This window comes from Parasteatoda tepidariorum, chromosome 3 (assembly GCF_982258835.1).
Source record: "Parasteatoda tepidariorum strain Cologne lab strain chromosome 3, Ptep-v5.0, whole genome shotgun sequence".
Lineage (NCBI taxonomy): Eukaryota > Metazoa > Arthropoda > Arachnida > Araneae > Theridiidae > Parasteatoda > Parasteatoda tepidariorum.
Genome location: NC_141757.1, coordinates 16124556 through 16141309, shown reverse-complemented (window position 1 = coordinate 16141309; position 16754 = coordinate 16124556). Strand labels below are relative to the sequence as shown.

At 31.4% G+C, this 16754-nt stretch overlaps 1 protein-coding gene across 3 annotated transcripts in view; it reads right to left on the bottom strand.

Annotated features, from left to right (window-relative positions):
* Positions 1 to 16754, bottom strand: part of LOC107450135 (cell adhesion molecule Dscam1-like) — a 446044-nt gene that overhangs the window by 52609 nt on the left and 376681 nt on the right. For all 3 annotated transcript variants that reach the window (XM_087158866.1, XM_087158865.1, XM_071186796.2), the window contains exons 13-14: positions 12929 to 13077; positions 10818 to 10952 (exon numbers count right to left, since the gene is read on the bottom strand). In XM_087158866.1, the coding sequence (XP_087014992.1) occupies positions 10818 to 10952; positions 12929 to 13077 (284 nt within the window). The remainder of the gene's footprint in view (positions 1 to 10817; positions 10953 to 12928; positions 13078 to 16754) is intronic.

The window sequence follows — 16754 nt, the reverse complement described above, 5'->3', positions numbered from 1 at the left end:
ATTTAATATCGAGTTTATAAATGTTTCTCGACATAGCGAGTGAATAAAAGAAAATGACAACTGAAGAAAGCAAGCAAACAAATGAACGGTGAATCAGCGAATGATAGAATTCGTAAACGAGTAAGTTAATAAACTAGCTGATTGTCCTATTAGTAAATGGACAAATAAGTAAGCAGTTTCTGCAAGAGATTAAACCGGTTACCTTAAATGCTTTAGTGCTGAGGATTGATGTAGATGTTTGCATATATAACTGTTTTTCTAAATTGTTTGTTTGCGCTTATTATGTTGTTTATAGGGCATATCAGTGAATAAGGAAATTAGTGAATCGTCGAATCAATTAATAAATGTATAAAAAAAATTTAATACCAATAGTTTGCTTTCCGGCTTTCGAATACTATATAATTTATTTTACATGTTTTCTTCATTATGTTAATTGTTAATACTCTTCATACCTAATAATTTAAATTGTTGAATTCAAAAAAGAGTTACGGATGTTGCCGCTCTTTTGCATGCGCAATACGCGCACCTGTTAACTGATGTTGCATGAGTTGCACAGGAGTCGCGTATTAATTACACATGAGTAATGTAATCGCGAGAGTAATGTAACGTTTGCGGGACTTACACATGTTGCATGTTGTTGCATTGAGCGCTCGATAGCGCATTCGGTTTAAGGATCACCCCCATTGCTGGTAGAGAGCTGGAGGTCTTCCGTCATCTGGCAAAACAACTGGCATGTATACGCAGCAAGGTGCACGTTGGCTGAAAACTCTTTCCTTGGATATGACGCGTTGTCCACGTCGCCTGACCAAGATCTATCTAAGTGGCATTCCAACAATGGCTGTTAAAAAATTGAACCCTATAAATGGAACTAGGTGCTTGGCCATGGTTGGGCACTGTGTGTTGTTGTTTTGGTCCCCAACCAGGTCTGACGAAGTCAGTCCAGATCCAAGAATCCATTAACGATTAAAAAGTCAATTACGAGAAAGATAGAGGCAAAATGTAGGGGAGAGTGGGGTCAATTGTAACATTTTTTACCTAACTATTTTTAACTACCAAAAAATCCAATATATTATTAGTATTAATTGACAGACGAGTAAAGTAGACTATCCTCAACTACACTGGTTATCATAAATTAAGGAAAAATCACAAAAATAGCGATAACTCTTTCAAAAGTAAGCCAAACCGTGCAAAATTTGCATATGTTGTCCACTAAGAGTAGCTGAGTAAAATTGCAATATGCAAATTAGTGGCGCTGCACTCGGCTTACGTCATCTGCCTGGAGCATAAAAGTCCAAGTTTGAGAGAAAGCACACAAATTTTACTGTGATTGCGACATTGAAAATCTGAGATAGCCAATTCGTAATAATGACCTCTAGGCATCATTTGCCTGAAGAACTACGATGGAGAGCCATCGGGAGACTAGAGGCAGGGCAGAGTCAATCAGAAGTGGCCAGATGGCTAAATGTGAGTCCATCTGTGGTTCATAGACTTTGGAGTCAATTTCAAACCACAGATTCGGCATCTAGGAGGTTCAGTCAAGGACGGCCAACTGTTACGACCAGTGCCGATGACCGATATTTGACATTAAGTGCACGCAGGAATAGAACCGCTACTCCGACACATCTTAGATCCTCTCTTGCTGCAGCCACCGGAAGGTTGGTGTCAACGTCAACTGTGCGCAGAAGGCTCCACGAAGGTGGTCTGTATGCGAGACGACCAGCCATTTGCGTGCCGCTCACATCACGCCATAGGAGAGACCGTTTGCAGTGGGCCCGACAACATGTCCACTGGACGTCAGATCAATGGAGGCCTGTTCTCTTTACGGATGAGTCCAGGTTTAGTCTAGAAAGTGACAGTAGACGTTATTTGATATGGAGAGAACCTGGGACCCGTTATCATCCATCAAAAATCCGTGAAAGAGATGCATACGGAAGAGGCAGTGTCTGTGTTTGGGGAGGCATATCCTTAGGAGGGCGCACATACCTCCATGTCTTTCCAAGGGGAACCGTGAATGCTCAGGTTTATCGAGACAACATCCTTGATGCTTATGTGCGCCCATATGCCGGGGCAATTGGTGATTGCTTCCTGTTACAGGATGATAATGCAAGACCACACAGAGCTCGCATTGTTGATGATTATCTTCAACAGGAAACAATTACTCGCATGGAGTGGCCAGCTCGATCCCCGGACTTGAATCCTATCGAGCACGTTTGGGATGCTCTAGGGAGGCGTGTATCTGCCATCAATCCGCCCCCTCAGACCCTTGCCACGCTTGCAACTGCTTTACAAGAGCAATGGCTCTCACTTCCTATTGAACTGATAGACCGCATAATTGAAAGCATCACACATCGCTGTTTGTGCTGTATTGCTTCTAGAGGCAATCATATTCCATATTAAAGGTACTTTTTCTATTGCAAACCGATACTTCCAATTTGTTTATTTTATACATGTGCTAATTTCTATACTACTATTAATGTCTGATAATTTCTTTTTATGTTGTTTAATACCTTACTATGTGTTGTATATTGTGGGTAAGTTTCATAAAATTCCATGTGTAATTTCTTGAGTTATCGCGATTTTTGTGAATTTTCCTTAATTTATGATAACCAGTGTAGATAAAAAAATAAAAACCTTATTTTAAATGTTATTATATTAGTTATTAACAATTTTTGACAATCATGCACTTGTTACAATTGTCCCCACTTACGGGGTCAATTGTAACAGTTCATAAATTCAACTAAAACATAGTTAATTATACATATTATCATAGTTGTGATATATTTTTTTATTGATCAAAATAGTAGTGATATTTTAGGAGTAAAAATAATAATGAGCAGAGACCTAAAGGGTTAAACTTTTAACTTTAAGGGGATAAAAATTTTAATTTATGCTGTGAAAGGTGACTTATTGTTACAATCGTCCCCAAGACGCCATTTCAGCTTCATTTGACAAAAACAATGCTAGTTAATCAACAAAAGCAATTTTTTTTAATTGAAATGTTAATTAAGGTGCCCACTTACATATTCGGATAATAATTTTTATTTGTTTAAACAAAATTACTTTGTCACAATATAATACTCTAATACCAAAAAAAGTACTTACGTAGCGTGAAAATATCTTTTGTGATGTAACTCTTTTAAAAGTACATAAAAATGGTTGCCAGCAGGGGTGTACATGTAGATTTATTAAATACACCTTGTGCGCCTCCTAGGAACCAAATCTAGAACCCGACACTCGAAATTTTTGCTCTGTTACAATCGTACCCTGTTACAATTGACCCCACTCTCCCCTACTGACTTCTTTAAGTATGATTTCTTTATAATCCAGTAATTGTTAAATTTTAGAAAAAAAATATATTTTCCCTACCATTTATTGCATCCGGATTCTGATTGGTTAAGTTTATTACTTTATAATCGGTTGAATAATTTTCAAGAAACAATTGTAATTTTTATTGGCACTAGCCATCTTTCACAAAAAATTTGAGGAATTCTTTTATAATTTTATAAGTCTGAAGAAAAGATAGGAAAGGAAACGTCTTTTTTTCCATCTTTTTTTTTTTTTTTTTTTTGTGGCAGGGAGAACCGATATGAACTTTGCGAAAGAAGAGAAATTTTTATGTCACATAAAAGCCACAAATCCGTGACGGAGGAAAAAAAAATATATAAAAACAAGAATAAAAAGGTCTACAAATCTTGAGTGGTATGAAAAAGTTCTGTTCTTCAGTAAAGTAAGTGCATCGGGGGCATATGGAACGTGGTGGAGGGACAAAACTTATATTTCTTTATTCTTTTAGTTTTTTTTTTGTTCAAGAATTTCGAGCTTCGCTCATTTTGGGTAAAAGAAGGGGAACTGTTAGAAACGGAGCATTGGACAGCTTTGAAAAAAAAGGGGGACCAAAAATACATCAAAATAAATAAATAAAAAAAAAAAGTCGGTTGGACTAGACCAATTAATTGCGGGTCATAAAAGAGTAGAGTTACGGCTTATGATGGGAAAGAAGATCGCAGGGAGGAGTGTCGCAATTGTCAGGAGGAAAAGGATGGAGAGGAAATGAGGTTATATAGCCTCCTCCCACTCATCTTCAGCATCTTCTTCCAACAGGGATGAGTTGTTTCACGTCGACGCTGGTAATAAATGTGAGGAATTTTATATTATCTTTTCACTCACGTAGAACAAAATATTGATGTAAAGTGAGTGGGTTTTTTCAAAGTTTTTAGTTGAAATAATTTATGAAGTAAAACGTCATTATACGAACGCAAAGCCAATGTAATTAAAGAAGGATTTCATGAAACTAATATTATCATTAAAATTTAGAAACAGTGTGCCTAGCCAAATTATTCAACAAAAAATAAGCACCTTTTAAGTACTTGTTAAGCACTCAAAAAATATTTTTAAGCACTTTAAAAAAATATCATAATTAGGCAGAGTTGGATAAGTTTTTGACGATCAACGGTTTTATCTTGTTTTAACCGTCATGTTGAAAAAAAACAAAACTTGTTTTTGACAATTGTCAAAAAGCATGAAATTTTGAATCATGTAAAACGAATGGCGTTTTCATACGCTACGGACTGACTATACGTTGAAATAGATTGGGATTGAATTAATAATGAAAACGTTGAATAGAAAAATGTGAACTGTGTCTTTTTGCATAATTCGAAGCCAAAATCAACATAGTAAAGGAAAAATCTCATTTTTAAAAAGGGAAAATTAAGCACTTTTTAAAGTCACTTAATGAAAATAGCACCTTTAAGGGCCTTTTAAAAAACGAAAATCGAAAATAAGCACCTTTAAGCACTTTTTAAAAACGCTACACACCCTGAAAAATGTTTTTTTTTCTGTTTGGAAAGCTAGTATAATTTTGTAATGTACATGTTTATTAGGTCAGGTCAGTCTTGACATACGCTTCTGAAGCTTGGATATTGACAAAACTGGAGGAAAATTGTACCACAATATTTGAGAGAAAGATATTCCGGTGTATGCGGTGGTGTAAATGAAAACAATAACTGGGGAAAGAGATTTAACTTTGTACTGCACAAGATTTATAAACAACCCGATATTATTAAATACATAAATATAAATAGAATGAATTGGATGGCCCACATGATTCGAATGAGTGATGACAATACAATAAAAAAGATACTGCCTTTTAGACCCACTGGAACAAGAAAGCGGGGAAGGCCACGGCTGAGATGGACTGACTCGGTGGAGTTTGATTTTCTTGCAATTAATAAAAATAATTGAAGATCAAAGATAAATCGGAAGTTGTTTTGGAGAAATCTTCAGAGGAAGTCGTTGGCCCACAATAGATAGTTTGGCCAACTATGATGATGATGATGATGTTTATAGGGTTGTATAAAGAAAAACTTAGAGTACGAATTTTCACGTTCGAATTTCAGAGTTTCTTTAGTAAAAAATATTTTGATTTTCTTTTACCTATAAACATAGAAATTTAAAGACGTTTAATGTGACATTTGCTTTAAATATTATTTGTGGAAAAAAAACTTCAAAAATTGGTTTTATTTCAATCCTTTGATCCAGATGGAACACCGGTGACCCTTTTACATATTTTTTTCCGACGCTTTGATTAGAAGCAAAAATATATTTAGGTTCTTTTTAATTGTGATAAACGGTATAATATTTACTTAAAAATCTGTTAGATTATTGAAATTATATTTTGTACTAAAATATAAAATCCAAAAAAGTAGTTTGAATTTTTTTTCCATTCATACTCAACAATTTATCAATAAATAATTTTGCAAATAAAATTAATTTCAACAATGAATAACTGTTTCTCTAAGACAACTGCAAATAAGTGCAAATTTAAAAAATTAATGTTTGGAAATAAGCCGTTTTTGGAAGATTTTAAATTTAACGCAGAAAAAGACACCGATGTTGTTTTTCATAATCATAAATTATTAAAATGCTAAATCTAATATTTTTCACTTATTTTGACCTCAATCAATAGAAATATTGAAGAAAGTATGAAGAGCATGTTTAGTAAAAATTCTGCGTCAAAGGGTTAATAAAATTTTATCAAAATAGATTAAAATAATTAAATAATAGACTAAATTAATTAAAATAGATCCTTTTCAGTTACGGGTAATTAACGTATAGGAAAATTCAACAATCGGTGTGACTTAAAAAAGGAAATATTTAGTTTCTTTATAAATTAAATTTTTTAATGAACTTTAAATAAAGAGCAACACTTATAATTAAGAATATTGTATTTTGTTTAACATAAAATTTAAAAATAATTTTCGTAATGTTATTAAGGATGAAATGCAGCATTTGATTTCTCAAGAGGTTTAAAATTACAAATAAAAACTTATTGCAAATATAAAAACGAAATGAAATACCTACGATCGAATTGAAATTCTTTTGAGTCATTCACATCAACGCGCATTTCTTACTTATTACATATGCACATATCTTAAAAGATTTAACTCTTAAAAAAGGCTCTTCTACGGGATTTCAAAGTTCGCACCAAAAAAATTCGAAAATACTATTTGAAGCAACCTTTCCAATCAACTTCAAAGCAGAACCGCTTTAGGAAAAAAAAAATTCACATAAGGAAGTAGATATGTTTCTAATCATAAGAAGTTAAGATTGGCGACAGTAAAGGAACGTAAAAATGCAAATGAATGGAAAATTTTTGCTGCACAGAAATTGTTCACTGCTTAGCTTACATCAATAAGTTGAAAAAAGTTAATTTAACTGTTCAGGTCCGGCGAAAAAAGAAAGAAATGCTTCTCCAGGCCCTTACGCTCCGAGAGTAAACGCTCATAATTGGGTGATTTTTCCCGTTAAGCCTAATTTCATTAAAATTAGGCTTAACAGGACCATCAAAAGTTAGAGCCGTATAGCTTCAGTTGTTTACATGTTTAAATATCCTAATTCCAAAAGAAAAAAAAAGTGGAACGTAATCGCATGTTGAAGATCAACACCTGTGAAACATTATTCGAAATTATAATGGACCTCAAACGCCATCTAGTTTCATTTAAAATTTTAAATAAAAAATTCCAAATAGATAACTCATCCACGTGAATATGGGGGCCTAATTTCTGTTAAATCTGTTAAGCCTAATTTCATAAAAATTAGGTTTAACAGAACTGTCAAAATTTAGAGCCGTATAGTTTAGTTGTTTACATGCTTAAATACCCTAGGTCCAAAAGAAAGATGGAAAGAAAAAAAAATGGTACGTAAGAGCATATTGAAGATGATGACCTGTGAGACATAAATCGAAATTATAATTGACTTTAAACGCCATCTAGTGTCATTTAAAATTTTTAATGAAACGTTCGAAATAGAAAGCTCATCCATGAGAATATGGGGGCCTAATTTCATAAAAATTAGGCTTAACAGAACCATCAACATTTAGAGCCGTATAGTTTCAGTTCTCAACATGTTTAAATATCCCAGGTACAAAAGAAAAAGAAGACTGGAACGTAATCGCGTACTGAAGATCAACACTTGTGAGACATAGATCGAAATTATAATGAACTTCAAACGCCACCTAGTGTCATTTAAAATTTCAAATAAAAAGTTCCGAATAGAAATCTCATTCACGTGAATACGGAGGCCGCGGAGTCAGAAAAGTTCGTCTGATACGTTATAGCACGGGCCCTTAAGGTAGAATCGGGTCTTCCTGTATTGTGATACCGGTCCTGAACGGATTTCCAATTATAGGAAAAAATCTTTCTCTGCCTAATAATTTGACTATCAAAGTATTTAAGTGTAGTGGTGTGGAAGCAAAGATTTGTTAATAGAAAAAAAGAAGTGACGATTCTGAAATTCACAAGAATATCTGGCTCAGTGCCAGCGCTAAAGACAGAAGACATTTCTCTCTCATCTTTACCGGCGCATGCGCTGTGTGCTAAAATAAAGAAAACGCTATTCAAAACCAGAAAATATGGCAGATTCCAATGATTGAAATAAAATTGCATTTTTTATTATAAATGATTAGTATTTTTAAATCAGTATATTTACTTTAAAATAAATTCTAATCTAATATATATAATCTATAAACTAAAGAATAAATTATTTTAATAAATTTGAGATAAAAGAGAAAATATCACGATTGGAAGTTAATGCGTGTAAGTTAAGTTTTCAAAATTGATGCATGTTCCATTTCAAATACCCTTGAGGGTGGTTTTCGAACACTACACCATCAGCCTTGAAAATGAAATCGACATTTAGTATGATTTAGTATTAACTTACATGAAGTTTCTTCCTTTAAACGTTCTTTAAGTTCTTTGACGGAAGCTTCCTGGTGTTAGCATTTAAAACTAAGCAGCATACATGAATTAAATTTAATATTTTCACTGAAGACGCAGGTATATATTTATTTCATATTTTACATCGACGGTGCATGGAATTGCGCACCTTTATTTAGGCTGAATCTTGAACACATCCTGTGCCACGGCAAAAAATTTAGTAGAATTGATACAGGATGTCCAGCGGATGACTGACTGATTTCAAGATAAAAAAATCTGAGAAACAAAGGAGATAGAGGAATAAAACAAACGGTATGTCTATTGAGAAACTGTAATATTATGCAGAAATTGAGGAACATAGTTATCAAAGTTGTTAGCAGATGGCGCTGTACGCTACACAAAGTTTGAGGAAAATACAAAAACACAAATTCCTTAGGATTGCAAATTAAGCAGTGGTTTTTTTAGAACCACAAGCACACTTTGTTCAATAGAATGAATGGTTTAAGCTTCCTAGTGCGGTACAATGGCCTTTTTTTCCGTTTTAAAACTAGAACTGATACCTCTAGTCATTAGGGGTTCACAGCGCAATCTGTTAGCGACTTTTGAAATTAAATTTAACAATTGCTGTGTAAATTTGATTCAGCATTTACAATTAACACACGTTTGTTTCTGTTTCAATTTTCATTAATAAAATAAAAAAATAAAATGATTTAGAGTAATTTATAAGTTCTTTTCCTTGTATGTTCCGCAAATCCCTCTAATGCCCAATCATATCCTTTGCAATAACATTATCTTCTAACTATCAATAGATCATTTTTACTCGCACCTCTTTTTCTAAATTTGATTTAAATCACGAAAAAAAAAAGAGTGGCTAGACAAATTTACAATCTTGCATACAAAAATAAAAATTTGCATGACAGAAGAATACAAATTTGCTCAAAATATAATGACAAATTCCAAATCGTTGTATTTAACCAAACACAATGCTACGAAATACAGTCGAAAATAAATTTTAATGCAACTGATGAATGTTACCTTATCTCTTAAAGAAAAATGTGTAGCTTCCCCCCCCCCCTCCAAAAGAAAATTGTAAAAGAAGTAAATTGTTTCGAACTTGAAAGCGTTCTCGATTATTTAGAGGACTGGCGATAAAATCTAATTCCATTTGATGGCTTCCGCTTTTTAGGAGACGAAACACACTCACCAGCAGCTCGATCTTCGTGAAAACACGTCCTTAATAAACGGTTAACAATTGAAAAATGAGTTCTTATCGATGGGAAATATTTCGTATATTTACGGACGGCACGGAATTCTAAATTAAATCCGGCCCTAAGATTAATGACATTTTTTCCCCAAACAAAAAGTGCTCATTTTCTTCTTATCAGGAATATAATAGGGCGTTTACCTGATTTTCTAACACACCCCTGGCATTAAGGATGGATGATTTACAACCCAGTTTGCATCAAAAGCATATCAATCTGGCAGAATCCTTTTTTTTAATTCAATTTTCTAGAAGAATTATTTTTTTGTCGTTAATTTCGTTTTTGTTTTCTGGACTATTCTTGAGTTAATGTGGGTAAACGGATTAAGTTAATGAATCTAATTTCACTAGAAACCATTATTTACGATGATATCATTGTTGTAAATGAATGACTTTTACGGGCGTTTTGTTTTATTGTGAGTTATTGATCGAAAACGAAATAATAAATTTATAAAGGTATTTCAGATAAACCTTTAATTGTGGAGAATATAGCTTAAAAGCCTCATTCATTAAAATCGCCCCTTTCAAATAACAATCAATGCAAAATTTATGTTACATACTTATATACATGCAAATGAATAGAAAATGAAGTGATAAAATAGATTATACATTTAATACAGACATTTACAGTTTAGTTTTAATGATAGAGGTTGAAGCTTAGTTTCCAAAACAACAGAGGCAGAAAATTGCATGTTTCGCTTGCCAATTTATTCTGTTACAATCGTTTAGTTGAATAATGCATAAATACAGATTTGGTTCGTACAAAAACAGCGCCGTGCATTGATACAATGAAATCTAACTGTGCATGAACAATTTACTGATTAATTTTTAAGGCTCAAACAACAGTCGAAAATGAATCAGTCGAAATTTATTTGCTGTTGTAATAACGTAGAAAATTTCCATAAAAAGACTAAAAAATTAGTTTTGATGAATATCAATAATTTTCGACTTTAATAATATTTGAATTTTTTTACCTTTTTGTTGTTGCAAAAAGAGACATTATAAAATCTTATCACCATAATAATAATCTCATCTGATTATATCCCCCGAAATAATTCATCTGTGAAATAACTCGATGAATGAGTCTTATATACTAGTGATATGGTATTTAATATTTACAGTGGCAGTTACGCCACAAATATCCCTTCTTATTAGCTTTATGATTGGATCTAGTGTTGTTACAATTAAGCTTTATACTGACTAGCACTAACAGGTATGTAAGACATTTATTGTTAATTTACAATAGGATCTATTATTGTTTATTATCTTTACGTATTATTTTCATCTTTTCTGATTTATAATATGATCTAGTGACGTTACATTTTAGGTACTAAGTTTATTACCTCCTTCGTCTCTGTACTGTATGATGTACTGGGTGATTGGAGTGTTACCGTTATACTGAGGTGGCGACCATGATAATTTGACACTCCTGCTAGTTGTCTCTAGAACACGTACATCTTGAGGGCCATCTGGTGGTTCTAAAATGAAATAAGACAAACAAAAATGATTATAAAACAAAAATTATTTTTGAAGGAATCTAAAGTATAAAAAAATAGATTTATTTTGTAATTGTTCAATCAAAATCTGTAGATATATTTGCGAATTTCAAGTGAATGTTGCAAACGTTAAGGGAATCAGTTACATGCTTTATTGTATTTATTTTTAAGGGAATTTTAAATTTTATTCCAAGTATGTTGTTATCCTTATTGTTGTAGCGTGAGTTAATAAAGTATAACAACTGAAGAATTTAGTTAAAATGGTTCTAAGGGAATTTAGAAGTATCAGCTTTCAAAAATATAGCAACAGAGAAAAATAAAATTTCGAAACATATTTCTAACATAAAAATGCTTCTTACTATTTGATAAAGTAACATTTTAAAACTGAGAAAAAAAAGTAGGGTTAAAACTACCAGTATATGGTAAATAAATGTAAGGTAGTAAAACCGCTTGGCTCTATGGGAACATCAAAAAGCTCTAATTTTTACCTAAGTGTTTTGGAAATGATTTTTGTATAACTACCAATAAAGTTCGTTTTATAATATGTGATAAAATTTGGAAAAAAGTGACAAAATTTGGTATTTTCATCATGATTCTTTCCTTACAGCTAATAATAAAATTGAATTATTCGGTTAAATTTACTTCTCAGTTTTGTATTTCTTACTAATGTGTAACAATAAAAAATATATTTTTGAAAAATAGAATTTCCTGCAAATCGTTACCTTATAAACGAAAAAATTACCCAAATGAATGGTTTAAATACCGTATATTTTGTTTTTCTTAAAACTAGAATTATTATTATTATTTACTTTTGAAACGTTATTACTATGCAGTCCGGTAATTTTACCAGAATTGTTTCTGCGAGTAAGTTGAAGATAAGGTCACGAGATTTTTTTAAACTTAAAATATTCATATTTTTTGGAATTTAACGTAGTATCTTCTTCACTAACAAGGGAGACTAGGGAAGCGTGACTCCCCAATTTTGAAATAAACTAGTGGGATGTATGCCTGATGAGGAATAATTTTAGGGGGCAACATTCGTTTCGGCCCATAGAAGGTCCTATGAGAGATAAAAAAAATAATTCAATATATAGAAAAATCGGTATTTTATTACTTTAATGCAGACTATTAGTTATTGTAATTATCTCATACTCCAATTAATTTGCAATTAATTTGTTAATTAATTAATTAATTAGCAAATTATTTAATTATTAATTAATTAATTTGCAATTACATACTCCAATTAATTTGAAAAAATTTTTGAAAAAAAAAGAAAAAATTAAAAAAAAATTTTGATGCTAATTTTTTTTTTAAAATTAAACTAACAGGTTTTTCTGAAAAACTACAGATATATAAAATTTTCGAAATCAATTTTGACAATAAATATGCATTATATAGTGCGTGAAAGTACAACAAAATTGATTGGAGTATGAGATAATTACAATAACTAATAGTCTGCATTGAAGTAATAAAATACCGATTTTTCCATATAGTAATGAATTATTTTTTATCTCTCCTAGGACCTTCTATGGGCCGAAACGAATGTTGCCCCCTAAAATTATTCCTCATAAGGCACACATTCCACTAGTTTATTTCAAAACTGGAGAGTCACGCTTCCCTAGTCTCCCTTGTAAGTTCTTTAATTAATAGAACATTAGCTTTCAGTTTGTTTTTTATAGTTTTTTTTGGGGTTTAAGTAATGATTTTCTACCTATACAGATTTAATTTTTATTCTTACTTTAAACAATTTTCTTGAAAAAAAAACCCTGAAAATAGAAGAATACGATTACTAAACTCCCCACATAGGAGTATATTAATTAACTAGTTAAAAAAAAGATCATTAAACTCTTAAGCAATCTCGTTTGTGTGTCCTTGTTTACTACAAGTAAAAAGTATGTTTTATAAATACAATTATTTGCATACATAAATTTTTGACAATATTTAACGCGCTGTATTACCTTGAACAATAAGCTGTATGTTAGTATCATCTCTGCCATAGGCATTAACAGCTATACAGCTGAACAATGCTGAATCCCTTCTGTCAGCTTGTCGGATCAATATTTCAGACACAATCCCTGTTGACAATATTGTCTCTACAAGTTCATATCTGAGAAAAAAGTGAAAAATTAAAATATCAGTGCATGTATACATGATAAGGATATATTGCTTTGAATTTTCCTTCGGAAGTTTTTTAACTTAACTTTATCTAACATTTCTAAAAAAGACAAGGAAGTTTCACTCAAAAAAAGTCCCCTATGAAGGCAAATTTCTCCCAATTCTAGATCTAGGAGTTCTCTTGTCTTCTGGATTGGGTTCAAAATTACAAGGCTACGGCGTTGAACATTAGTAGTCGTAAACCCAAAAATTGAGACGGCTGTTCGACGACGATTATAAAATAGGTAACAGATTGAGAACAAATCACAGAAGATAAGTTAAAAATAATTATAAAACAGTTTATTGAGCAATGAAGAATTCGTAGATTTATAATTAAGTGATGTAGGAAAGATAATTATAATTAGATATTCTAATTAATAGAGAGATTATAATTTATTAGAGATAAGCTCATACCATTTGTACTTGATTCGCTATATATTAAAATGACATTAAACATTACTTAACTTATAAAACACTATGTGCGAATTGTTGCGCAAATAAAAAAGTAATAATTCTGTTTTATATCTTATAAGTATATTCCATATTCCTTACGTGAACGGTTGCGTATACTAAATTCTTATTCTACTAAATTCTTATTCTACTAATGTAAGTTTTATCCAAAATAATATAAAGTATATAAAATAGTTTCGTGAGGTTGCGTTTCACACAATTACGAAAATGGAGGTGAGAACTTATAAATTTATATTAAACTTTCCAATCTCGCAAGAGCAGGCGATAAAGTCTTCCATGCAAAGTCACTGGGCGCAAGTAAATTCAACTCATTTTTTTGTGATGGCTATATTTAAAAAAAAAAAAAATAAATAAAATAGTTGAATTTACTTAAGTCGGCGAAATGGAAAAGTACCATTTATATTGGTTGTTTGAAAGTATGATAAGTTTAAACCGAAAAAGGAACCTTAAAAAAATAGATGTAAATTGATAAATAAAATTAAGTAAATAAAATTAAATAAATAATTAAACAAAATTAAAAAAAATAATAATTACACAACAGAAAAGTATATGTGTTCTAAAATTTTTCTTTAAAGAATTATTGAAGATAATGTAATTCTAAAAGCGATTTCTTAAGCCAAAAATAAATCATGTAAAATAAATTTCAGTTTAAGTACATGGAATAAATTGTTTAGGCTGGATTGATTAAAATAGCTAGGTGAAAAACGTATGTTTTGAATGTTTTAAAATAGTATATAAATAGAAAGCGTTGAGAATAAGGATTTTAATGTGCGTATAATTCAATATAAGGCACAATAAAAGTCGTTTCAAAAAAGGAAGGGCAAAGAAATACAGCAGGAAACTGCCCAATTTTGAATGTGGTGACGCATATATTTAATCTGACATCTTGGAACCACTCCTATGTACATTCAAGAACTGTTATAAATTACATTAGGATAAAAACTAAGAAAAAATGGAAAAGGAATTAATGAGGCTATTTTTTATGTTCCGTAATAAGTTAAACTTATTATGCAGTGATTCCTCTAGACTTATGAAACTAACGGCTACAGTTCGTTCACCAGGAGTTGGCACTTGGCTCCGCCCTCATCACGTGGTATCCGACGATACTATTTCGCTATTTTTGGGAGAAGGATGGGAAAAATCCTAAACAAGGTTACTATTTGGGAATCGTATGACTAAAATATTTATTTGCAACGTATACATTAACTATTTCATCTTTTGGATGAATAGTTTGTACTTCTTGAGACATTTTTCTGGGAAAACAGCAGATTTTAAATTTAAAATATATTTAATCAGCTAGAGTAATGAAAGGTTTAATAGCAGGAGATAAAGCGAAGTAAGTGACTGAAAAAGAATGCACTGTTTGCGTTTTTCACGCATTAAGGGTTGTCTAATTCTGTTTCTCCTGTTAAGGCCTGTTTACACGATCTAGTTCTTGAAACCGAGAACTTGGACGAATTTACTCCAAGAAATTGGATGATTTGTCAACACTATCCAAGTTATTGAATGTCCCTGATTGGTTAGATGAGAAACCTGCGCATGCGCATTGTTCATATTCAACATTATAAAATTATACTCACATGAATTCAAAATTACTAATAATCATAATAACAGAAGCAGAAGACAATAATATATATTATAAAATAATATTAAATTCACAACTATAAAATATTTAAAGACAACAAAAGAAGATAATAATATACATTATATAATAATATTAAATTTACAACTATAAAATATTTAAAGCGAACAAAATAAGACAATAAATCTCCGATATATTTGCACAGTTACAGGAGACGATTAATTAGTACAAAGATCAGCATTAAATTAGCTCATTAAATAAAATTTTCGATTCAATTCTTTTCTCCTTATAAATTTAAATCTCAATATCAATAGAATTATGTTACAGGAAGTAAAACACAACTAAAAAGTCAATATATCTAAATCAATAAACTCGTTGGAATTGTCAAATCTGCACTTGTGAATCTGCGCGGCTTGTGAATTGGGACTTCAAAAACCTCACTGATTCCAGTTTAAAAAAAAAAGAAAAAAAATACTCTACGCTTTTCATATTGTCTCATTTTTAAAGTCAAGCGTTTTATTTGAATTTGAAGAAATTTCAACTCATGTAATTAAAATATAATTGGCAGTTGAAGCGAACGTGACGTTGCCATGGTAACCAAAAGAAAATGGATAACTCTTACTGAATTGTATAAATTACACATCATGCAATGCTGTGATATTCAAATGTTTTATTTAAGAAATTTAAATGTTCATGTTTTAACTTGAAAGAAGGGATTTTTAACATCAATTTATTAAAGTGTAGGGCAGTGGGAAGTTAAGACAGAACCCAAAGAATGTTTTAAGCAGAAAGATGATTTTTTTCGAAGGTTGTTCTGTACAGGTTGTAGTACAGGTTCTTCTGTAATCTCTGTCAGGTTCATAAACTAATATTAGAACGAGGAAGAAACAAAAAAGCTGTTCAAGTTTTTTGAATTACTAATAAAGGAAAAAGGGTGAAAGAAAAGAAATAATGAAATCAGTTTAAATGCCTTACAAGGCTTGCAGATACTAATAATCGTATTTCAACACTCCTCATCTTTCTCCGGCAATGAAACAGGTTTTGATGTTTTCAGTCCTACCTTTTTCAGTAGCGATTTTTTATTTCATTTTTGATAAGGATTTTGAAAGATATATAAATGGTGATCATTGCTGAAGACTGCGTACACTGTAAAAAAGGGATGCGCAAATTTCACGAAATTTTCTCCGTTTTTGACGAAACCGTTTCCTGTTATTTGTTTCGAGCAAAGATTTCATCAAAGTGACGAAATAACTCTCGTCACTTCTTCGAGGAATCGAATTTAGTCAAAATTAAAGAAATATTTTGTTACTCTATTTAAAAAAAAATCTCGTAGCTCCTAATTTATCTACAGTCCCTGGACAAATTATTAGACCTACTATAAAATTCTATGTAAAATCTTAATTACCAGGTGATATACTATTCAGTTTTATTGTTTTTACGTGACTAAAACCGGTTTGCACTTGTTTACATACGCGTATCAATGGGTTAAATTAGACGATATATAATATAAATTCGACGATTGGATAAATTAGCCAATATGTTATATAAATATAGAATATTTATTATATCAGGTATTA